Source organism: Pundamilia nyererei, unplaced genomic scaffold, assembly GCF_000239375.1.
Source record: "Pundamilia nyererei isolate P.nyererei 1_Seehausen unplaced genomic scaffold, PunNye1.0 scaffold00310, whole genome shotgun sequence".
NCBI classification, from domain to species: domain Eukaryota; kingdom Metazoa; phylum Chordata; class Actinopteri; order Cichliformes; family Cichlidae; genus Pundamilia; species Pundamilia nyererei.
This window is the reverse complement of record NW_005187711.1, coordinates 318456-344618: the sequence shown is the minus strand read 5'-3', so window position 1 is coordinate 344618 and position 26163 is coordinate 318456. Positions and strand designations below refer to the sequence as shown.

Sequence of the window (26163 nt, the reverse complement as noted above, 5' to 3'; positions counted from 1 at the left end):
GTGAACACTCCAGCCAGCTGAGCCGCGCATGACTTGAGGACGCGGCCGGGAATCCCGTCCGGACCAGTAGCTTTGCGTGTGTTTACCTTCCTGAAGCACCTCCGCACATCCTCCTCAGACACAGTGTGCGCACTTCCCGGGATATATCCAACAATTGTTTGAATATTCGGACTTGCATTGTCCTTGTACAATGGATGCCAAAGAAATAATGTATTTGTTGTCACAAAAAAGGTAGAGCAGGAACTTCGAAACAAGTTTTGTTTTGTTTTTGTTTGTTTTGTTTTTAAGGTGGGGGAATATCTAGCATTAAAAAAGTAATTCAGGCTGATAGTTTTGTGTGGAAACATGCTTATGTAAATAAACGACAATTATTTATATTTGAAAAGTTTATTCGCGTTATTTTTCCTACATTTAGTTGATTCTCTTTTTGATGCTATTAAATGAAAATAAATCGCTATAAACTAGAGCTGGAGATCATGTGACGTGATCATCGTGTCGTATTGCTTACTAGAGTAAACAACAATGTAAAAACAATGGGTACACTGACGCTGTTACTAAAGGAGTACAGTAAAGCTTTATTTATTTATTTTTCAAGTGACCGGAAGTTGTGTGTTTATTTCGGTAAATAAAGCTCACCGTTACCTCGCTGACCGGAAGTGATGTCGTCATGTATTAGGACTAGCTTGACAGTGCTGTGAAGATGGCGGCGTACAGTCGCGCTCAGCTGCTGCTGCTGTTGTCGTCCGTGTGCCTCTGCAGTTTCGGCTCCGTCCTCGGCTTGAAGGCTGCCAGCGGCCCGGCCGAGCTTCACAACCCGCCCGTCCTGAGACCCGCTGATCCGCCGGCGAAGGATGCACCTGCAGCCGCAGCCGCTGGGGCCTCACAGCCTCGAAGGGCGACCGGTTGGAAGCTGTCGGAAGAAGAGGCCTGCCGGGAGGACCTGACCCGCCTCTGTCCCAAGCACACCTGGACCAACAACCTGGCAGTGCTGGAGTGTCTGCAGGACCGCAAAGAGGTAGGCGCCCTCCCCACGGTAAAGTGTTCGGGTTCAGGTGAGGTGATGGGCATCTGCTGGGTGTGTCGCCCCAGTGGGTTTAGTCACCCCGGTTGTCAGCATGGCTGTGATGCAGAGGTGAACATCTGCACCTCCATCCGTGTGACGCTCCGGGCAGCCGTTTAAACACACTTTTTCTTTTAGTACGTCAAAAATCCACGATTTACCCGACATCCACACACGCATACAGAGATAGTGGCGTATTTAGTGCTTTTAAAACTCTGTGTGTGTGTGTGTGTGTGTGTTTTGTTTTTGTTTTGTTTTGTTTTTTAACAAAAGTGAACAAAAAACGTAGTTCCTTCAAAAAACGAAACTTGAAGGTCTTCAAGTGCTAAGTGTAGATTTTTATCCCAAATTGATATCTACCTGTTAGTTTTCTCTTACTTGCTTGTGGTCAGTTGATGAGACTGTGTGAAAAGCCCCTCATCCTGAAAATCTGCTCACTTTTTTATGTTTAAGTAAATTGTGTGTTTTTCAACCTAGGAATGTTCACACTTCAGCACAGAGGCTCTTGCCCTGTGGCCCCAGGAGTAAATAAAAGGTATCCCCTGTAGTAATCCACACTACTCTGTCTGTGTGGCCTTAACTGATGTTCCATGAGCACAATCAAAAATCATGTCTGCTGTTATAAATGCTTATAAACTGGTTGTGTTTAGGCTGTAGGCTGAAGAGCAACTAGCTAGCTAGCTGATTAGTCTTTAAACAACAAATAGATTAATCTCTACCAAAAATATCAGGCTTAATCTGATTAACTGTTTAATCATTTTTTAATTTATTCCACGTGACAGCCCGAATGAACTTCACCCCCTTCTCGACCTCTGCACCTGGCAGGGCTGTCTCAACTGCATTCTGTAGTTTAAGGGAGAGGTTTTAATGTGCTTTGTGCTTTTACCACCCCTCTTTCCACCTCAGTGCAGTACTTATTAACCTGGTGAGGTGTGAAGTGTGTGGTGTGAGTGCAGTCATCCAGCTGTCAGGTGACTTGTCGGCTGAAGTTAAACCCCAGTTAAACATGATTCCTGTCTTGTTTCTTTGTGCCATAGTGACGAAGAATACAACCAACTTTCACACTCTGTGCCTGTTTAAAGATTGGCCGCCTACATGCACAGATTCTCTTATTTTTATCTAATTTCTTTCCATAAATAAACAAGCAAGGGACACTACTACAACTAGAGATCAAATTATTTGTTTGTTAATCAGTAACCGCTGTGGTCTTGCGGTTCTTCAGTCTCACTCTTAATGCGTCCAGTGAAGGATACCCTCACAGCCTGCTTTATTACATGACCATATGATAAACATACAGTGTTTATAATAATAATAATAATGGATTGGATTTATACAGCGCTTTTCCAGGCACCCAAAGCGCTTTACAATGCCACTATTCATTCACTCTCACATTCACACACTGGTGGAGGCAAGCTACAGGCAAGTTTACAGTCTGTATCTGATTTTTCCCCCCCAGATTGTTATCTTGCTTTCTAGGTCAGTTCACTTCTTACCTATTTAATTATTTTAAAAGTGTTTCCTCATGCAAAGTGTCCTAAGCTGCACTGCAGCTATTAGAAGTGATTGTTCAAGCAAAGTCTCCTGCCTCGTGTCATTTTTAAATTGAACATCTTTGGGTAAAACAATAAAGCACTTCTGAAGAAGTCACCCGAGCTTGTGACGTGACTATAGTACATTTCGTGATGGTTTATAGCATATAAGGAATTTGTTCTGTCATTTGTATCGTACTAGATTCCATTATTTTAAAAGTACAAGCAGAAGACATTTCTCTGTTATGCTAGATGTATAGATTGTGTTCACTTTTGATTTACTTTGATGTTTAAGTTATTTATTTAATTTAGTTTTATGTATAATTGTTTTTCCCAGTAGGAAATTTGGTACACAAAGCTGAGAAAAATGCAGAGTAATAAGACATTCCTGCAATAAATTCTCTCTTTTCTTCATAAAGTTTACGGTGAAATGGTTTCAAAGAGGAGCTGATTTAACTTTCTGTCATTTCAGAAAAACGCAACAGCAATTTTCCTCGTATAAAAGCACTTTGAGTGCTCAGTTAAAGTAGAAAAGGGCTAGATACTGTAAGAACCAGCCCATTTACAATAATTACCCCACACTTTGTAGTTTGGTAACATTCAGGAAAGCATGAGAGCCTCTTGTATTGCACTGAACATTTAGCAAAAAAGAAGGAGGCTGGTAGAGAATCTACCTTGTTATTTATATCCACACTCACTGGTCACTTCATTAAAGAACATCTTGTTAATATTGAGTTTACATCCCTTTTGCCTTCAGTGCTTCCTTAAGTCTTTGGGGAATAGATTCAGTAAGTTGTTGGAAACATTCTTCAGAGATTTTGGTCCATATTGACATGACAGCATCAGTTCCTGCAGATTTCTGCACATGAATGATCTGCATTTCCTGTTCCATCCCATCCCAAATGTCCTTAGGTGGATTAAAATCTGTTGTTCATAGAGAATGTTTGAGTCCAGTCAAAAAAGAAACCAGTTGAAGATTATTTGAGCCTTTTGGCATGGTGCATTATCCTGCTGGAAGTAACTATCATCTGATGGGCTACCATTCCATTACAGCATCACCATCACTGTTGATACAAGGAAGAATGCATCCATGTTTTCAAATTCTGACTCCACCATGAAAAATCTTGTATTAAAGACTCATCAGACCAGGAAACTTTTTCCAGTCTCCTATTTTCCAATTTTGCTGAACCCATGCAAATTATATTCAGGTTCCCTTTCTGACAAGAACTTGGTGTGGGCTTCTTCTGCAGTAGCCCATCTGCTTCCAGGATCAATGTGTTTTTTGCTCAGAGATGCTCGTCTGCATACCTTGCAATCACATTACTGTTGCCTTCCACTCAGACTAGAGCATGGCACCAACAAGCACACCACGTTCAAAGACACCTCAGTTACCTCTCTTTCTCATTCTGATCCTCAGTTTGAACTTCAGCAGGCTGTCTTGACCCTTGCTACATGCCTAAATACTTTGCGTTGCTGCCATATCATTGGCTAATTAGATATTTCCATTAGTAAGCACTTTAACAGGTCTACCTAATCAAGTGTCTGGTTAACATAAGTTGGCCAATATACAATATAGAGCAAAATAATGAAAAAAATATAATTTAATGCAATAGAAAATGACACATGTTCACTGATAGACTTAATACATTTAAAAGACATTTTGTACAGTGATAATAGATTTCCATGTCTTTTATCAACCTCAGTCATTGTCACAAATACAGCAAAAGCTTAAAGCATCACGTCAGTCTCATTTTGCACTGTACTCCACAGATATACACAGTTACATGGTTCTGTATAAATAGATAATGGAGGACAAAATGATGATGATAAAAGACTTAACATATAATGTGTTCATAGCCAATAAGAAATTATAATTGCTTTACATTAAAGAATATTTTAAATGAGCTATCTTGCAAACCATTTGTTACACAACCCGTACTGTCCCTGAAAAAAATTTCCCTTGTGAGTTTTTTTTTAATCATCATGTTAACTTCATCTGCTCTTTCACTCACACACACCACACACACACACACACGAGACACCTCCTCCAGCAGCCCTGAGTGATGCCCTCTATACAGAGATAATTACATTGCTTTGACTCTATAACAGCTGTGGCCTCCCGAAGAGGTAAATGGCTCTTATAAATCTGCCTCTTCTCTAGAGAAACGCACACACACACACACACACACACACACACACACACACACACACACACACACACACACACACACACACACACACACATATAGTGGCAGTAACAGGGGCAGCTGAGCAGCATGAGCTTTCAGTACACCCAGTTTGAGAATCTATTTGTGGTGGTGTAAGCCCTGAAATCTGACAGCTGATAGACGTCTGAGAAACAGCAACACAGTTATAAAGTAACAGCAAGTCACTTTGCAATAGCAGAAAGAAGCCAGGGATATTTCTAGAGCTGTGGTCATTAAGGCATTGTGACAAATAGTAACTATGGGGAGATAGCGTGCCAGGATGCTGTGTAGCTATGGGTAGCATTTGCAGTCCTACAATTCTTTTTTTACTCAGTGTTTCTGCTTATACCGTAGTAACATCGTTGTCCTAAGTGCAATGTTTAGGATTTAAAGGAAACGCTGATGTAGTCACAGAGAAAGAGGCTACCATTGGTCCCGTCAAACAAAAACAGCCCCAGGCGGGTCATTAATACAATGGACAATTAAAGCTGTTTCTGTTTAAATTGATGATGAAGTATCTCTAACTCTGATAGACTGCTATTTCCTTTACATTAATTTGGATGGTTTAACAGGGCAAAAGCCTATTCGGTGGTGGAGGTGTGATGATTTAAGCTTGTGTTTTTATGCGTAGGCACCTTTCAGTTATTAAGTCGATCATGAACCCTTTTGTACACTGTAATATTCTAGAGTCAAATGTGAGGCCATCTGTATGACAGATAAAGCTTGTTCCAAACTGACAAGTTCTCATCTCTTCTTGGGGCTCCTAGTGTCAAGTTGTAAGCATTGCCTCTACAATGACACATAAAAAGATCTCTAAAAGTTTAGTTGCGTTAAGGAATTAGTGATATCTCTCGGTGTGTCCATCTCCATGAGTAGTTTCTGCTGTATAGTTATTTCAATGACTTAGTCGCAGAAAAAGCCAGGCTACTTTTAACATGTACAGAGTTGTACATGTAGAGTCTTCAGTGGAACACATCAGCCCCAATTTGTTTTATCTCTCTGCCCCTTACCAAGGCACAATTATCCTTTCCACTTCAGTTTGATCAGTCTAGTTGATTAATATGGTTGATGTGAATGGATCAGCTCTTCATTAATTAATAACTCATAGTATGACTAGTTTTTTGTTTTTTTTTTAAATTTGGGAACCCACCAAGGGTCTGTATCCTTATTACACTGATTTCTTTGTGTCTGAAGCATTTAGTGGAAATGAGAGTTTAAAATCAAAAGAAGGCCTTTTGTCGCTGTTCCCGTGGGCGCAGCAGAGTTATCACAAAGTGCTTTCATGTCTTTTTACAGCAAAGTGATGTGGAGATGTAAGAAGAGCTTCTGCTGCTGGCTTTTGTCTGATAGTCAAGGATGTTGTGGGCGAGTCTATGAAGAGCTTCTGCTGCTTTGTTCATATTAAACTGCTGCGTTTTGGAGAAAAAAAACATTACTTTGCTCAGCGCTTTAGGGCAATGTTGGTGGTATTTTTGAACTGTTCTTTCTGAAGCTAAAGGGACAGTTCCAAAAATGCACTCTATGTATTTTCAATCTCACTCAGTTGCACTAAAATCCTACCTTCGATTTAGCCATGGAGCACGAGTCTAGGTTTTACATAGTAGGCGAGTCAGTAGGCACATTTCTTGTCTGCACTGCTTTCCTTTATTTTTGCAGAGGTTGGTTTTACAAAAATGTTTTTTCCGAGATATTAAAAAACCCCTTGTTGAACAAAAGTGTAACACCATCTAAATTGACTAAGGCAACAGAACTTCAAAAAATGAAATGCTATAGTTTATCTAAGCCTTATGTATATTGTTCTGAAAAGTGGCTGACTGAAGTTGAAATAGGGTTGATATTATGTAAGCTAGTGTTAGCTCAACGTTTCTGCAAATCGTACTTGGCCCACCTCTTTTTGTGGCTACTAGAGCACAGATTTATTCATTTAAAATCATCTTTCAAGATAGCAACATTAAATAATTTTATATGCAGATAGAAGAATTCTACCTTGTGATAAAAGTCCTAAATTGTACAAAGTAACTTTACAAAAAGCGAAAATTTAGCTTTTAGGCCACATTACTTACTAGTAGCAAAATTTACCCAAGTTTCCAATCAGTTTGTTAATAGTTCAGTTTCATCTTTTCTTAGATGTCATGCTAACATTAAACTACATTGGGTGAAGATGATAAAAGATAATACAAATATAGCTTTGCTCCTTAAGTGTATATATTGACCAACTTAATTGACCTATACCAATTATTAGCACCCGGCTATATATTAACCAATATTATCTATTTGTTGATTTATTGGGACCAACATTTATAATGGCCAATAACTAAAAGTAAAGAAGCAATGGGAGAAACACCCTTCAACCATATTATGAGTGTTGATGTTGCATAGTTTTCTGTCAGAGGGCGCTATTCTGTATTGGAAACACGTTTACAAGTCCAGGAACACAAGCATAGCTGAGCATAGTGTAAATCAGTAGTCAACAACTTTTGATAGTAAAACAAACTTTATTTTAAAAAGTTATTAATTAAATTGCATATATTAATTAAAACGGTCTTAAATTCTTAGATAACTGTGCATAAACAAATTTTAGGGAAATCTGTTTTTATGTGTCTGAATGAAAAAAGCGTTGCCCAGTATATCAGATTTTTAAATGACCAAATCTTGGTGATATAAAATCAGTCTTAACAATCGTCATATAATGAAAATTAGCAACATTTAACTGGAAACTCTGCCTATACTCACATGGCCTTAGGAAAATGGACTGCTTGCCAACAAGCTCAACAGTTTTAAAGGGTTTCAGTGTAACTAACCGTGCCTTTGCTGAGTCTTGTTGTTGGTTTATTAACCAATGCATGGTGCAGTAGGTTCAGCATATAAATATAACTAATAAAACAAAAAACCTTCCGATACCTCTAAACACACTTACTATCTTATTATATCTAGTTTGTTCAACCAGTGCACAAAGAAATACAAGCAGGTGCTGGAACTTTTTCCTTTTATCTCTGGCTATGGTGCTGCTTAAAAGTTGGAGTTTGTCAGAGTTGGTTTTTGGTTCCGATGCGTGTTTAGGTTAGGGTGTTGCCAAACTTGGAAATCTCATTGTTGCAGCATGTTGACAAAATATGGCAGGGTAGTCCTTAAAGCACAAATGACTATTTGTGTCTCTCTGATGGAAGCATGGATTAAACTAGAGTGTTGAAAGATGTTTAAATCTACTGAAGCGCCTTGAGGCGACTGTTGTTGTGATTTGGCGCTATATAAATAAAATTTCATTGAATTGAAGATTCACATTTCTCCCTCTTTTTGTCTTTCTGCAGGAAATTGATATTGCTCCTGACTGCAACCATGTGAGTATTTGTTTTAAAACACACAAATTCACGCAGAACTTTTTAATCAAACAGTACAAGTGTGAGACAAAGAAAGATATAACAGAGGCGTGCCTTCATACTCGGCTAATGCTGTCAGGCCAAATCAAAATTTTAACCAAGTCTGTTTGGCTTAAAGTTAACTCACCAAGAAATCAAATGTGATAATTAGCCTTTTGGATATGCAGGGTGGTACATACCTGTCCTGCTTGGACTGCTGGAATTATTTCACTGCATCTGACAGATTTTTAAGTCAAAGTTACTGTTATTTGCCCCTGCTGTTAAAGAATTTAAACCAAACATATTGAAATATGTAATTTCAAAGGTTGACAGAACATCCTAACACACACAGCTGTGATGTACCAACTGCTGAAAAGTTTACACTTAAATTTTTGGCTGAGTTTACGAACCTTTGTCACCTGAGGACTCTTTTCCATCCATGTCTCGTGATCACTGCGTTATGCCTTTAATTTATTCATAACAAATATTTGTAACATTTATGTCATCCCCAACTACTGCAGATATAATTGGTTTTAGTTTTGTCCTATTTGCTTAACGCTATACTTTTCTGTATGCTCTTTCCTCTCACTCCTAATCAGTCATGGTAGAGGTCTGCCCCTGCCTGAACCTGATTCTAGAGATCTCTTCCTGATAAATGGAAGTTCTTCCTCACCACTGTAGCCAATTGTTTTCCTTATAGGGGATCATTGTAGTTCTCTCTCTAATATTTTAGAGGTTTTACCTTACAATATAAAGTGCAATGAGATGACTGCTTGCATGAAATATATTTATATAATATTAAAATGCATATAAAGGAGTGAACATGGTAAACGTTCTGCATGCAAGCATGTTAGTATGTTTATTGACTCAGGGCCACAACCACTACTGTAAACTGGATTATATTATCTTAGAAATATGTCTTAATATGTCCATAAATAGTAAACAAGTAGAAATGTAGAATCTAATACAATATTGGTCTAAAAAGCAGTCTGTGCATACTAATTCAATTCAGTATATTTTTTGGAGCAGTGTCACAGACCTGCATATTTTAATGCACTGTACAATCGGAGAGATTATTGGAAACATTTAGAGAATTTAAAATAAAGCAGTCTAATTATCAGCGACCGCTGACCATGATCCTCTCTTCTCTGTTTAACAAGGTCCTTTCACATTCTCTTCCCCACTCTAAATACTAGCTTTGAAGAACCCACAGCTTCCACACTGCCAGCTGATGACCGTCACTGACATCAACGCCGTCTAACTTTAAATTAGGAGTTTCTCCTCTTTTTGCGTTAAGAGCTTCCGAAAGCTCGTCTCCGTGCCTTCTGGATGATAAACCTTCAATATTCAGAGTTCAGGGCTGCTAACAGCAGGCAGTTTTATGAAACACCACAAGGCTTATGGAGCACTTGGACTGTCTTTATTACAGCATGGAAAGCACTGGCTGCAGTTAACATGTCACACGCTCACTTGTTCTATCTTATTTTCTCGGTGGACCGACTTTCAGTAGCTGTTGTTTGTGGATGCTGCAGCTGGAACCCCTCTGATAAGAAAGTGATACACAGAGTATTAGAAAACAATAAAAAGAGCACATTGGAAGGTCTTATTTCTGTCATTAAAATCCTTAAAAAAATCATCAGTCTTCAGGATGGGGATTGTCTGATCGTTCAGGCGTAGTTCTCTCTGAATAAACTATTCTTTTGTAAAATCGTTCAGGGTAGATTACTTAGATTTGGACTATTTCAACATCACATTCACAAAGAAACTTTGTGAGTTTAGAAGCTGCTTTCTCAAGAGAAACTTTTAACAGTTGTGCCTCCTCCAAAAATAAAGAAGAGAAATTATCTAATTAAATGCAATGCTTTACACGACCGCCACAAACTCTTTGCTACTAGTTGTAGTTAATGAGTTGGCTTTTTTTTAGTTCACTATGTTTCATTTCTAATTAACAGATAAATTGGATTGTAATTGAAATCCTAACTTTTTTTTCCTCAATCAGCTTCTGTGGAACTACAAACTCAATCTAACCACAGATCCAAAGTTTGAATCTGTGGCCATGGAGATTTGTAAGAGCACCATCACTGAGGTCAGTCTGCCTTTGACTCTACAGGGAAGTTCTAGGTCTGTCCTTTGCTCTCCTCTGACCTGTCAAATGTTCTGCACCTTCAGATAAAGGAGTGTAATGAGGTGGAGCGAGGGAGGGGCTACCTGGTGTCCTGCCTGGTGGATCACCGTGTTAACATCAGTGAGTACCAGTGTAACCAGTATATCACCAAGATGACCAGCATCATCTTCAGCGACTACAGGTTGATCTGTGGCTTCATGGACAAATGCAAAGAAGATATCAACAGCCTGCGCTGCGGCAGCATCAACATAGGACACAAGGTCAGGACTGTGCAAATATATGCAGAAGTTAATAAATCATAAAAAGGAGTCCATAAATCAGGAAAAGTTCATTTACAGGCTTTTCGGGTTAAATGAAAAAAAATAATAAGGTGGCGTAACCAGAGGAAACCCACCTCTCCAAGTGGCAAGTGCAGGCTATTTAGTGCTTATTATAATACACAAAATCTCCATTTGTATATGATGTCCTCCTACACAGTCCACAATTGGCACACAAGTACATCTTAGGCCTACAAAGGTTCTTATCAATATTACATATTATATTGTAATCATGTTGCCTAGTAACCCCCAGGAAACGGGCTAAACTAACCCTAAGATTTTTAGCATTTATGCACTTGCAACACTTGTTACTGTTATTTTCAAACATATAAATAGTGTCGAGTCTTGTACTGTACCCACGTTACATTGTGTCCTGTTAAGTTCCATTTGGTAAAATATAGTTGGAAGTTTTTGCAAATCCCATTAATTTCTTTCTCGTTATATGGAAGAGAAAGTCAACCCACTCTTTGGTCTGCAAGAATTTTGTAAGCCAACTGGAATCAAACCAGCAACCGTTTGCTTGCCAATGGAATGTGTAAACCACTACATTATGACACCATGCCTATAGATCATCAGCATATTCAGAGTGTCATTGCCCTCTCTCTGAATCCCTGATGTCTCTTTACAGGACATTCACTCCCAGGGTGAAGTGATCGCTTGTCTCGAGAAGGCGTTAGTGAGGGAGGTGGAGCAACAGGATCGTGCTCATCCAATCAAAGAGGAGTGTCAGAAAGCGATCCTGCGGGTGGCGGAACTTTCCTCAGATGACTTTCACCTCGACAGACACCTTTACTTCTCCTGCCGAGACGACCGCGAGAGGTTCTGCCAGAACGTAAGGAGGCTCTACCGCTGCTTGCATGATGTTCATGCTTCCGGTGATCAGACACAAACAGTTAATGCATTCAGAAAATATGGAAATTATACATGAACTGGTTTCTCTTGGTTTCCAACTGTAGAAACACAAGCTGTGTGGGGCTGGCAAATCCCTTTAACATCTCAGAGCGGAAACCCTTTTCTACTTTTCTCCACAGATTCAGGCAGGAGAAGGGAAAGTCTACAAGTGTCTGTTCAATCACAAGTTTGAAGAGGCCATGTCGGAAAAGGTACAACCATCTCATTTATTCATCTTGTTCCTCGGCGTGGCTGACAGGGCTGCACGATCGTGATTGATGAAACTCTGTAGGGCTTTTGAGTAAACTTTAGTGAATTTGTTTGGTCTCTAATAACCTTTCTCCCCTCCTTCGCCTTCAAAGTGCCGTGATGCTCTCACCACTCGTCAGAAGCTCATCTCTCAGGACTACAGAGTTAGTTACTCGTTAGCTAAAGCCTGCAAGCTGGACCTGAGGAAGCAGCGCTGCAGCCTGGACACCAGCCTGCCGCGTGCCCGTGAAGCCCGACTGTCATACCTGCTCCTGTGCCTTGAAGCTTCTGTGCACCGTGGTGAGTGGTGTTGTTGTTGTTGTTGGTGGGGGGGGGGTGTTTAGAGAAAAACTGGTCATTAACTCAGGGTTGCAAAAATCTTCTTAATATCAATCTCCTGTATCTAACACTAGATTGACAAAGCTAGAAGATGGTGAACAAAGGAGAAGACCAAAATATAACTTAGAGTAAAGATTGGACTTAACCCTTATGTGGTGGACTTAAACTCTCTATATAGAATTTATTTGGAATATATTGTTAAATGAGACCTTGAAATCCCAGAGTAGCCAAAAAGTAAATGAATACAGCTTTAAGTAAAGAGTATTTCTTTTTTTATAAATATAATTGCAAACATAATGAATAGGGTGTGAAGTTATCTACATTTCATGTGCATTCATTATTAATTGTGTTAGTAATAGGTGGTTCTTGTGCTACGCAGGGCATCCGGTCAGCGGAGAATGCCAGGGGGAGATGCTGGACTACCGGCGGATGCTGATGGAGGATTTCTCTCTCAGTCCGGAGATCGTGCTTCACTGCCGGACGGAGATCGAGGCCCAGTGCTCCGGCCTGCACCGCAAAGGCCGCACACTGCACTGTCTGATGAGAATCGGTCGTGGTGACCGGAGCAATGCCATGGACAGCGTCTGCCAGAACGCTGTAAGACCATTGCATGAAATAATCAGTCCTTCATTCAATCAGTCATCATGAAATAAAACTGCAAATTTAGTTATCAAAAATGTTGTTGTCAGTGAAGAACATTCAGATTTTGTATTGGCTAAATACTTCACAAACAGCAGACACTGTGACCGGTACTCTGAGTTGTCATGGCATGTCGGGCAGAATTTTGTTTGATCAGATTTGCAGTTACTGGGGGTTGATAGGTTGTCAATAAAATAATGACAAATAAATAAAATCCAGTTTCTTGCCATTAAATTTATTTCCTGAATATTCGAATATTATTTTTCCTCACTGCAGCTTCAGACTCTGATCCAGTCTGCTGATCCAGGAGGCGACTATCGGATCGACCGGGCTCTCAACGAGGCCTGCGAGTCCGTTATCCAGACTGCCTGCAAACACATCCGCAATGGAGACCCAATGTGAGTTGGTTACACACGTGCACACATGCAACTGCTTTCAGGTTAAGCTTAATCGGAATTTTAAATGATAATCAGATGATACTTTTTAAATGTAGTTTTTATTAAGACTTACATAAGTACATAAGCATTCATATTTTCACTGCTGCTGTTACCGTGACCGAGTACAACAGTGACACGCTGCTTTTTTTATCATAAGAATATTAAAAAAGGAACCAAAACAGACACAAGTGCTAAAATTAATAGTCTTAATTACCATGACCACGATTTAATCGCGTATGTGCTTAAAGTTAAGGGGAGCCGCACTGTGTTGAAAATTACGTAATTACCATTCAGCATATTGTAATTCAAGTAGTCTAGAGGGAGCATAGACTCAACTGCACCTTCTCTGGCTTCTGCTTTTCGGCTTTAGAAACTGTAGCATGAAAGATTGAAAATATCCATGTCGCAGGCAAGATACAGTGCGGCGATAGCGCAAACGTAGGACCTTAACCTGGCAGATTGGAGTTTGATAAAAACAAAAAAACAGCATATGTTTATCCCATAGGCATCACATGTAATTGTTAACGTTTAAAACAGGGGGCTTAAAACAGCAAGAGAGACCTGCAGGAGAAGGACGCCTGCTTTCAAAATCTGCCTTTTTTCATTCTTCGGATTTCCTGGTAAACACTGATTCATGTGCTGGTATGTCTGTGTGTGTCGGTGTGCAGGATCCTGTCATGCCTGATGGAGCATCTGTACACAGAGAAGATGGTGGAGGACTGTGAACACCGCCTGTTAGAGCTTCAGTATTTTATATCCAGAGACTGGAAGTGAGTGTGCCCGCTGATGCTGATGGGAATGCGACAAATCGACATTGTTCAGCTGTAGAACTTTCTCTGGTGTTTAAGCTTGGTTTATATTAAGTCCAGCTAGATAGTTAGCCTCTTTTTCATCAGCACGCAAAAGACGTTCTACAGCTCACTGAATTCAAGCATGGTTCTCTAATAGGGTGAAGTGCACTATGGCAGCAAGTCAACTTGTGGCATTTGTTTCCTATCAATTCAGTTCCAGTTCAATTCAATTCAGTTTAATTTATATAGCACCAAATTACAGCCGTATTCACCTCAAGTTGTTTCATATTGTAAGGTAAAGAGTGCTAAGGTGCACAGTGGGTAAAAACCACCAGCGCTCTGCTAAGGAAAAAACTGTAGCATTGCAAACCTCCTCTGGCATTAACATCAGCGCAAAAACTGAGTGCTGGGAGCTTTGTGGTGTGGGATTCCATGCCCGAGCAGCTCCTGTAGGTGTAATGCGCAGGTGGCCCAGTAACTTTTTCCATGTAGTGTATCAGAAAATGTGGCAGGCTGATGATTTTGGGAGTAGTGATGGGTAACATGAAAAAAAAAACAAACACAAAAAAAAACAAAAACAGCTGAAACTGTACAATAGAATGACTTGAATCAGCAGGAAACAGGACTTGGAGGTCTGTTTTGTGGGTGTGTTTTAGTATCCATTAAGTTTTTGTCTTCCAGACTGGACCCCATCCTTTATAAGAAATGTCAGGCTGACGCCGCCCGCCTCTGCCACACACACGGCTGGAACGAGACCAACGAGGTGATGCCACCGGGTGCTGTCTTTTCCTGCCTCTATCGCCATGCCTACCGCACAGAGGAGCAGGGAAGACGGGTATGTTGACAGCAGAAGCAAATACTTTAGACCGCACTAAGCTGTTTAGGTATAATATTTTGGTTGGTTCAGGGTTATATTTGGTCATAGCAGCAGGCATAACTCTGTTTTTTAAATTTAACAGGCGAAATCTGAAAAGCAGGTAAGAACTCTGATTTTACCTAAATCAGCTCGTACTGATCCTGGTGAGGAGTTAACTCGATGATTGTAATGGTGATGGTTGGAGCGAGGCTGAATCAAACTGTTAACCCCATGGTGGCGCTAGAACAACTCGGGGCATGATCAGAGTCAGTCTAATGTCAAACTTTACTTCTATGGAACTTCAAATGTTTAAAAGTGTGAATGATGATGTGTCTGCATTAAGCTATGAAAAGTATCTGGAACTTTTGGTCTTAAGCATCTTGCCGACGCTACAGGAACCTAAAATTAAAAGACACCCAAACTAATGCAAAAGTGCTCTTAATTTTGGTATATAGATGGTAAAGCAAGTCCTTCAGAGGATAAGAGCACATTTTAAAATCCATCATGAAACTATGAAAGCTAATCTAGGAGCAGGATTCAGTTTAGTTGTTCACTCTCGTGACACAAATTGCTACTGAAGTGCTGGCTTGTACCCTTCTAAGTCACAGGTTCAGTAGTTCAAATGATGAACCCTGACTGCTCTGCTTGGTTTTGAAATCTGTATAATCACTTTCTCTCTCTTTCCAAAAAATTAATGAGTTGGAAATCCACTTCGCCCTGATTTTGAGTAATTATACTGATTATAAAGAAGACCCTTGACAGCTTTATTTGATATAATTATATGGTCTCAGTAATCATGGTGTATGCATGTGTCAAACCTTCAGTGTGAGCCCCAGTTCAGAAAAGTGGGACATTTTTTAGCTGTTTCACACATCCACACAAAAGAGCCTTTACTACGTGTGTAAATGCACAGTCATTTGGCAAGCTAAACACGCTTGGATTAAAACTTGAAACTGTTGAGCAGCTGCAGGAAAACAAGTGGTGCCACTAAACAGATAAACACTAAAGATCAATATTTGTCATGAAAATTAATCAGTTTAAAAAAATAATGAAAAAACAGCAGTTGAAAAGTAACTTGGCGCAAAAGAAAATGCTTCAAATCGTGCTTCATATTCAGTCCATGTTGTGATGATTTAACTTCCCTCGTGTTTTAAAAGCAGTGCATCCAGATTGGCTCATGGTTGAAAGCGCTGTCTTGAAAATGCTGTCATGAATGATGCGTTTTTTCTACAAATGGAGAAAGGTTCTGCTTCGTGATAGAGTTTTACTGTAGGCAGCATGAAACGTTCCACAGAGATAAAAAGCCACTCGAGGTTAGTAATGCGTCATGGTACATTCAGAGTCTGCGGTGAATGGGGATGGTGACCTCAATCAATGCAGGCTGTGTTATTGTAAATCAGTACATGAGTAACCAGGAGAATTCAGGTTTTTAAAGATTTTTCAACTGCTCAGTTGAGAGCTACTCACACTCACCACACACAGTGGGCTGGTCAAACACACACACCGGGCCCTTTCCAACACCTCGTGCCGACCCACACAGCAGAAATCCACCAGAAGCCTCTCCCACCCAGCGCGCTGCTCTCCTCCAGTTTATATCACCTCTGGAAGGTAATTGGTGATAAACGAGGGCAGACGAGCAGCAGCTGCTTCCTGAGGGAGACGGCAGGGGCAAAGAGAGACAAGGGGGAGGGGCAAGAAAAAGGAGGAGGAGAGGGAGAGGACAACACCACACCCACACACTCCCACAGCCTCACGGGATGTAACAGTTTTTTTTAGCTTTTTCATCAAATTTCCTGAAAATGACAGATTATTGAAAATAAGGATTTACAAGATGACAGAGGGGATTTCTTTTTGGCTTCCTAGCTGGTATAGCAAGTCTGGGCTTTAATCTCTTGGTCACCAGGTAGCGCTGCAACACAGTACTTTAGTGCAGGTCATATGGTTTTCCTTATTTTGTGTTGTATAGTTCCAAAGTTCCCCAAAAAATTAGATCAGTACAAACAATCCCAAGCTGAGGGTTCAGACTGCTACTATAGAGTACTATGCAAAAGCCTCGAGCAGCCCTTATTTCTTCACATAGTTAATGGGAAACTGGTCCAGTAAAGTATTATAAACATAAATGGAAATTCATGGCCACCTTCTTCAGTCAGTCAGTCTAGTCTTTGTGGGCAGTTCTCTCAGGTGCTTTGCTGTTTTTTTCCCCTTCTTTAAGGACATGACTTACTTATATTGTTTGTCTGTTGTAGATATTTTTTTAGGTCTGCCACTAGTTTCCTCAGCTTTTTGAGGGACACGTTTCACACCATTCCGAGACAATTTCAAATTGGCCTGGAGTTAGGTGTAAAAACAGTCCTCTGAAAACAGACTGTACAAAAACTGGATGAAAAATGAGGGGAAAAGCAGCAGAAGTCAAACAAAGATCTTCTGAAAGGCTGGAGAACTGTTGCTCCAGACCATTTTTTTTTTAAAAAGTAGAAGAAACTCACTTTGGATGCAAAATACAAAGAAATGAGGGGTGGCTCAGGACTTTTGCACAGTGCCGGCTCTGTATGATCTCAGAGCAACCAACCGCTGTTTAAATCTTCTGTTTGTGAGAGGCATCAGGTAGACGATGAACTGAGAGGCTACATCAACACCCAGTGTAAGATACCCATGTTTTTAAATATGAATCATGCATAATACCCCCTTTTAATCTAGTGAGCTACATATAGCTTACAATTTATACCCTTTTGAAACCCATTTAATCTACATTTCATTTCATTTAATTAACTAGCTATCCATTTCCTCCATCCAAAATAACATGATAATGATAAAAACTGGAAGTCCGGGTAAGGCCCCAACCAGAGAGAGACTAACTGAGCAGACTGAGAATGTAAGCAAACAAATAACAAACCAACTACAACGCCAAACATAAAACCCTGTAAAGGGTGTTCTCTGCCAGCAGGGTCTGTGCAGTTCTGTTGGGGAAAAAAGGCAAATGATTGTGACAATAATGTTCATTATATATCAGAACCTGGCACTTACTAAACTACTTAATACACATCCACACGTCATCATGGGTCCTCACAGAAGAAAACTGTGAATGCGTGTGTGTTTCAACCTTGTGACCAGTGATGTATGTGTTTGTTTGCAGTTATCTCGGGACTGTAAGGTGGAAGTTCAGAGGATTCTCCACCAGAGGGCGCTGGATGTGAAGCTGGACCCAGAGCTGCAGAAACGCTGCATGACAGACCTCGGCAAGTGGTGCAGCGAGAAGACAGATGCTGGACAGGTGAGCACACAGCGGCCGTTACTGCTGCTTATATCTGTTAGAGTTCTCTGACGCCATTCTGGCAGCCTGTGGCCTTTGATGTGCACACAGTGTCATAAATCCTGTGGCTGGAAAATACTGGGACTAGTCTAGATCACATGTAAACCGGCCTATAGATGCAGAGGTTCACACATTAGGGGCTGCCGCACAGTAATGGTTGAAATGCTCTTGTTCTTGCTGCTGAATGTGTGCCTCTGTCCAGGAGCTGGAATGTCTGCAGGATCATTTGGAGGACTTAGTTTCCGGCTGCAAGGATGTCGTGGGCAACCTGACAGAGCTGGAGTCAGAGGTTAGCAAAGCTAAACCGAAAGCAGGCAGGAGCTGTTAGAGAAACAGTGTTGACACAAGCGATTCTTGTCTCACCTTCACATTTATGACCCGTTGCTGTGTGTTTCGTTGTTCAGGACATCCAGATCGACGCTCTCCTCATCAGAGCCTGTGAGCCCGTCATTCAGGCACACTGCCACGTGAGCATATTTGACTTTACCTTGGGACACGTGAGGGAAAAGTGGTGGCGGTAACCTGTTGCATGCCTGTTTGTGAAGTAATGTAGAGTGGGCATTGTGTCAAAGAGACTTTAAAACATTTTGTCTTCAAACCTCAAATGCTAAAGATCTGCAGGGTACGTAAACATATGTTTCAGTTGCTCACAGTGCTTTTGGTCTTGTTTTTTACTGTGTTCATGCCTACACATGGGTTGGCCAACACTAATGCATTCTTTTCTGTTGCTTGCACTAAAATAAATGTTATTCAGTGTGGTTCCTCAAGAATATACACGTTAAAATAATCAAAGGAACACTTTTTATTTAGACTATAGCATCAAGTCAGTGAAAACTCTAGAATATTGGTCTGGTTAGTTTAATAGCTCAGAGGGTTGTTAATCCAGAAGAGAGACAATTACTTTAGAGAGCTGGACAAGACTGTAGGAGGTCCTTAACCCATCAACAGGATCAGTATCTGTTCTTTTGTGTAAGAAGGAACGTTTTTTTGAGCCGTGTATTTATTTTCCGGAGTATAGTCGGAGCATTTTCATTTATTCCACTGAACAACGACACTGTGGTGGTGTTGTGCGTTGTTGTCCCTGAATGTCACGTAAATAGAAACATTTTGGATGTTTGCATTGTTATTTGTGTGTGCAGGATGTAGCTGATAACCAGATCGACACAGGTGATCTGATGGAGTGTTTGGTTCAGAATAAACACCAGAAGGAGATGAATGACAAATGTGCAGTTGGGGTTACACACTTCCAGCTGGTGAGTGATCATGAAATTCTGTTTTCTGTCTCTGTTTCTCTCTTTACTCTGTGATACCAGTTTCTTTTTCTTGTTGTTCTTTGATTTTGAATTTTATCTTCAAAGAGCTTAGATCAGAGCTTAGACTCAGAGAAGCTTTAATATTTGAATATTGTTTTTGAGTTACACAATAGTGACAACAAGAATGAAATAAATGCAAATAATTGTAAAAACGAAAAAAGGATAATACTATCACCATAGTATCCCTGTGCTTCTCTCTCAGATTCAAATGAAGGATTTCCGGTTTTCCTATAAGTTCAAAATGGCCTGCAAGGAGGATGTTCTGCGCTTGTGTCCAAACATCAAGAAAAAGTGAGACTCTATGACTGCTAACCAATGAGAATAGTGCAAAATCTCCTTGAGGTTGAGCTTTAGTTTAACATTCTAACTGATTTAATTGGACATAAGTGACTCTCTGTGTGACCCTGCAGAGTGGATGTTGTCATCTGCCTCAGCACCACAGTGAGGAATGACACGCTGCAGGAGGCCAGGGAGCAGAGGGTGTCTCTGAAATGTCGTAAACAGCTGCGGGTAGAGGAGCTGGAGATGGTACCACACACACACACACACACACATACGCACACATGCACACACACTCAGACTTCTTTCAGACAGTCTGCCAGCCACAGTGTTACCTAACCCTTAACGTATCCATGACAACACAATGTTTTGCTTATGTCATTTGATCTCAGCACTTTAAACTTAATTTTAGACTGTATATAAAAACGGACATAGCATCCAGGTATAAAAAGTGAAGCCAACATGGAAGTGTCTTCAGCCGGGATTATCTTTAAATTTGGTTAATTAGCTAATGACTGTAAACTTGCTCCTCACACTGTTGCCAACATGAAAGTGTAAAAATGTACAGACAGTTTCACGTATTTTTGATGGATGGGTCAATAAACCTGCAGTGTGGGAAAAAGTCAAAAGCCTCCTTATTGTCAAAACAGTGGTGACACCTATTAGCTAACATTGAAACATATATGAAACACACAAGTAGCTTAATAGAAAAAAATAGTGTTGCGCTAACGAATATAGTTATTGCATTGACATGTTCCAACAAATAGATGCATTCTTATGAACTAAAACGTAATGCGCTCCATCATCTTGAATAGATGTTTTATGTATGTGTCTAGAGACCAGCCGCATACGTTTTACACCAAAGGCAGAGGAGAAGAGAACTTGTAGGTGCTAGTGTGGCATAGAGGTAACATGACCGCAAGCCTCCTTTTCATTACCGCAAGCCGAATTTCCTGACCTGAACTCAGGGCTCTAACATACAAAAACATGAATAAACGTGCACATTTATTGCCGGGATTGCGGCAGTTACTTATTAGCAACAGGTTAGACATGCAACCTTCCAGATAAATAGATGTGAACTTCACTGACTCGTATCGGACTCTTTTTACAGTTTTACAGCCTCCACAATTCACTAACTTAATGTTTTATTCAATATGGCTAGAAACCAGGAGCTGAGCTTATAAACCTATAAGCTGGGAAGTGTTTACTGAGGTCATAGAGAAATCCTTCTATACAACTGGAAGTCTTTTTGTAGCCATGGGAGTTACCCGAGGCCCATGTGCATTAACTTCACTTTTCACAAGGAGGATAAATCCATCTTTTTACTATGTTCATAGTGCAGCACTGGTGACTGGAGTTTTACTGTAATATGAAAGAAATCTTTCCTGGTCAACACTGATCGGGAATGTCACTATAAGAAAGAACTTTTCTTATCAGTATCTCACGATAAGAAACAGCTACTTCCGGCTGTTCAGTGGTTTAAACACTAGATGTCCTTTATGACACAACCCAAAAGGGACATATGTCTCCATCTTGAATCGGACTAGGGATCTTTTCCTCATTAAGGGAATGTGTAAGCTACGACACTATAGAACCACCAAGTAATGTTTAAGTCCTACAGTTTATAGACCAGCATTAAAGTTAGTGTTTCCTTAAGCATAAGCTTTTTTAGGATTTATAAAACTAGACAATAACACACTACTGTGTGAACTGTGATACAGAAAAGCACCACGGGACATTTAATCTGTAAAACCAGGTTCTACTTTGGTTCTACTTTTACTTTTGTCAAAAATCAGTTTTGTAAAAAATTTTCTAAGAAAAACACTAAAGTTTCCTTTTTTTTCCCTCTCATTCAGTCCGAAGATATTCGGTTGGAACCAGAGTTGTACGAGCCCTGCAAGTCAGACATCAGTCGTCTGTGTCCCAACGTAGCATTTGGTAACGCTCAGGTAGGGAATGCAGAGTGTTGTGTAAGAATAGAAGCATTGTATTGTTCTTTTCTGCTGTTTGCCTCCACTCTTTATCGTTCTCGTCTTCACTCGTCCTGGCCCTCTGCTCCTACTCAGATGATTGAGTGTCTGAAGGAGCAGAAGAAGCAGCTCAGCCAGCGCTGCCACCAGCGGATCTTCAGACTGCAGGAGGTGGAGATGAGCGACCCCGAGCTCGACTACCAGCTCATGAGAGTCTGCAAACAGATGATCAAGGTGATGGAGGCAGGAAAAGGGAGATCGTGGGGAAAAGCACTGGGACTGAATTCTGTCATTGTGGTGCTGTGTCTTTGACTGAGAGTTGTGAAACCTCACTCTTTTATTAAAGTTTTTTCTCATCTATACCTTTGTGCTGCAAAATCTGCTGAAATAGTTTGATAGGAAACTTCTACTGATTTAATTTTAGCAGTGGTTTACATTTTATAATCTTAGCACATATTCTTTATATAAATTGTAAACCAAAAAGTAGCTATATGTTTAAGAAAGATTTAAAGGAGTAAAAACGTGAGTGTTTTACAACCTGAAATGAGTAAATGGACTTAATTCCTCTTCACAGATGACCTGTGTTCTGGACTTCCTGTGATTTTGCACACATTTACCTTTCAGTTACTTTTTCTGCAAATTTACTTTTATATGTACAGTTTTACAGCCTCACATTAACTGTTTAACACAGTGTGACTAAACTATGGCTTTATGGTCTTTATGGAGTAATTGTCAGCGTGTTCCTAGATCTCATTATCTGTACAAACACCATTACTCTCTCCTGCAGCGGTTCTGTACAGAAGCGGATGCCAGGAATGTGCTCCAGTGTCTAAAGCAGAATAAGAACAGTGAGCTGATGGATCCCAAGTGTAAACAGATGATCACCAAGAGGCAGATCACACAGAACACAGGTATTCACACACAACCACACAGAGTCCCGTAAAAAAGACCGTAGCGTCCTCTGTCCTCATCCTTCTCTTCCTCCCCCTTCAGACTACCGTCTGAACCCAGTGCTGAGGAAGGCATGTCGAGCCGACATCCCAAAGTTCTGCCAGTCCATCCTGAACAAAGCGAGCGAGGACGGTGAACTGGAGGGTCAGGTCATCGCCTGCCTCAAACTCAAATATGCTGACCAGGTTAGAGCACAACTCTACTAAGGTCGTGTTTGTTTCAAAGATACAGGCAGACATTGTTTTTGCTGTAAGTTGCAGTGTATGCCTTTCAACAGTGTTGTGAAAGACGAAAATCTATAACATGGTGATTGATTGTTGTGAAATTGTGTGTTTTCTGACCGGGGTTTGTTTTAGAGATTGTCTTCAGACTGCGAAGACCAGATCAGAGTGATTCTCCAGGAGTCTGCGCTCGACTACAGACTGGACCGACAGCTGCAGATGCACTGCTCAGAAGAAGTACGTGCTTACACACACACACACACACACACACACACACACACACACACACACTCTCTCTCCTCCTTTTTTTTCTCCCTCTGCAGATCTCCAGATTGTGCGCAGAGGAGGCGGCTGCCCAGGAGCAGACTGGTCAGGTGGAAGAGTGTCTGAAAGTCAACCTGCTTAAAATCAGACAGGAAGCCTGTAAAAAGGTACGTGTCCACAGTACAACATAAGATGAACTTGATTATTAGCATATTTCTGTTGGTTTTAAAATATCATGGACATTTTACAGTGTGTAGAATACTGTACTAGTACAGTATGTTTCAGAAGGCTTCAAAATATGAAAGGAGCCAAAGTCTGAACACACAAATGAAAACTTTAGCGTCACTGTGACTGTTGCTTCTAGATGATCTCATTATTTTCATTCATAGTATCATAGAAGAAGGAGGGAAAATGGCTGAAAACTCTCATTAGCTAATTTGGCACACTTAGCAAAAAAGTCTAACATTAGCCACCAAAAGCTACTGGTTACACTTTCAGGTAACCTTGTATGTTTTTGTTTTTGTTTTTAGGTGTGTTTGTTTAGGTTTCACAGCAACAAAAAAAATGCTCACTGAATCTTAATGTAAAAACTCACATATCCCTTATTTGTTTGTGTTTGCAGGAAGTCCTGAACATGCTAAAGGAAAGTAAGGCAGACATCTTTGTGGACCCGGTCCTCCACACAGCCTGTGCTCTGGACCTGAAACACCACTGTGCTGCCATCACGCCGGGCAGAGGACGACGTGGGTGCTTTCACACAATCTTTCTTCTTGTGCAAAACTGTCAGGCTGGTTAGATGGAGCCAAGAAAGTATTCTAATCAGAGTCCACTTCCCAATCAATGACTGTTTACTAATAAAGTTTGCTTGTCCATCTTTACCTCAGCCTGAAAGGCTCATGGGGTATCATTGTTGCCATGCCAACAAAAACTCAAGAATCAGGCAACATAGGATTTTCAAATTGGTACCATAGGTGCTTCTACTAGGAGGCTGAGGGGTTTGAATGTCTTTCACTGAGATTCTTTTTACTGTGTTTGGTCACCAAAACTAGATTTTTCTGTCCCTCTCCATGCAGAGATGTCGTGTCTGATGGAGGCGTTACAGGACAAGAGAGTTCGCCTTCAGCCTGAGTGTAAGAAGAGGCTTCAAGACCGCATCGACATGTGGAGCTATGCTGCAAAGGTAAACATCAGTAGTTGGATTACTGTGACAATTGGGACTAGAGCTTCCACCCTGATGCCAACACACAGGTAGCATCAGAGGAAGAGTTGTTAGGTTGCGTAATGTAGTTGCTGTGAGTACCTCAAAACATTTGTGCACTAATCATTCTATTAGTGTAAAGATACTTCACTCTATCCAGGCAAACACTGACGCAAGCCCCCTCCCTCTGTGCTATAGGTGGCACCAGCAGAAGGCTTCTCAGACCTGGCCGTGCAGGTGATGACATCACCCTCCAAGAACTACATCCTGTTCATGATCGCACTGAGTGTGTGCGTCCTGTTCCTGGTGGGGCTGCTGTGCGGTCGAATCACCAAGCGAGTGACGAGAGAACTGAAGGACCGATAGAAGACCGAGCGCCCCGATGCTTGCGAAAGAACTGAGCCCTTAAACCTTTCCCTACCTTCCTCCTCCTCTTCCTCCCCCTCCTCTCTCAGATGCCCGATCTGTAACCAGCCAGCCTGCACAGTGCCAACACCAGTGCCCAGCTCTGGACCCCGTTACCCCCTCAATGAATCCTAAAATCTCCCTTTGGACATCTCCAAACTCTGCGATAGCACCGGCTGTCTGATTCAAGTGTTTTTCCTCAATCATGTTTTTTTTTTTTTTTTTAAACAAATCTGCTTTCGCTGACGATCTTGTTTGAGGTTCTAACTAAGCGCTGTTCTTGATGTGACTGAGGGCTGTTGCTTCTGGGGCTAGAATTGCTCTCCCACCCCCCACCCCCCGGTTCAGTCCTGACGCTTTTATTTTTGTGATATTTAATGGCGACTGGAGCATGCAGCGCAACAGGAAACCGTTTCTTTGGAAGTGACTGCAGCAGCCTGAGTCGTTCAACTTTGTGGTTGAATTCTGACAAGTTCCTGTTGCTTTGAAACATTTTCTCATCAGTGACAACGTCCCATCCTCTCTTCCTTCATCTGGACCAGTTCAGATCCATCTCGCTTGTTACTGACTGGAAATGAAGGTCCAGCTGCTCTCAATATTGTCATTGACTGGATTGTCCTGCGCACATGGTTTTAAAACTTAATTTAAATGCTAACTTCATTGCACTTTTCTTTGTTTGTTTTTTAACATTATGCCTTATTTATTGTCTGATGATGTTTTAGTTTCTTTTGAGTTTGATTGATCTTTTATGTTTTTTTCCTGGAAATCCAGCTAAATACAGATTTTGTAGTCTACAGTGAGACATGCAGAGACGTACAGCTGTGTATGATGGAGCTTTAAAAGTACTAATTGTAAAAGGTTTAAAACCTTCCAAAGTTAACTAAAATGTCGAGAAGAATGTGAAGAAAGAATTGCTATGACTTAGAGATGTCAACTAGAGCTGAACTAGGACTGGACTGTACCTTTCATGCAATACTCATTTGCACCATAAGATGGTACTTCTGTTAAACCATAGTAGCGAGGCAAAAAGCAAAACCTCTTGAGGAAATGAGCAGGTAACTAAGGCCTTTGTCATAGGCTTCAACACCAGTCAAAGACTTTCTGGTGAATGGTTTCTATAGGTTACTGGCAGTCACAATGAGGTCCTGGCCCAAAGGCTTACTTTGTGTTGCGGTCACTAGCAGAATGCTGCGATTGCCCAGAGTGTTTGCCAACATGTCTGCAAACTCTTGATAGCTAACCACAAAGTGGTAGTGAAACTTAGAAAAGTGTAACACAAACAGGAAACTGAACCCATTTATCTTTAAAGTAAAAGTTGTACGTAACCATTGAAACCAACACTTTTCAAGACGCAACATTTACGTCTTGGAGGTGATTGATTTCTGTCTGTGGTCTGCGTGACACTCTTTTACATTTTACAGCCACTTAGTTTAGGGAGTTTTTCCTTCCCACTGTT

General features: G+C 40.8%; 1 protein-coding gene across 1 annotated transcript; it reads left to right on the top strand.

The window, feature by feature from the left end:
* The first annotated feature begins 672 nt into the window (after window positions 1–672).
* LOC102211557 (Golgi apparatus protein 1-like) lies at window positions 673–26163 on the top strand. Its single transcript, XM_005751426.2, has 26 exons — window positions 673–1015; window positions 8105–8134; window positions 10152–10238; window positions 10322–10537; window positions 11223–11426; window positions 11626–11697; window positions 11848–12034; window positions 12453–12670; window positions 12989–13110; window positions 13818–13919; window positions 14622–14775; window positions 17930–18067; window positions 18309–18395; window positions 18511–18573; window positions 19246–19359; window positions 19622–19710; window positions 19830–19947; window positions 21555–21647; window positions 21765–21902; window positions 22456–22579; window positions 22662–22804; window positions 22976–23077; window positions 23164–23271; window positions 23727–23847; window positions 24178–24284; window positions 24501–26163. Exons 1-26 carry the CDS (start codon window positions 701–703, stop codon window positions 24666–24668), a joined length of 3420 nt encoding a protein of 1139 aa, XP_005751483.1. The 5' UTR covers window positions 673–700; the 3' UTR covers window positions 24669–26163.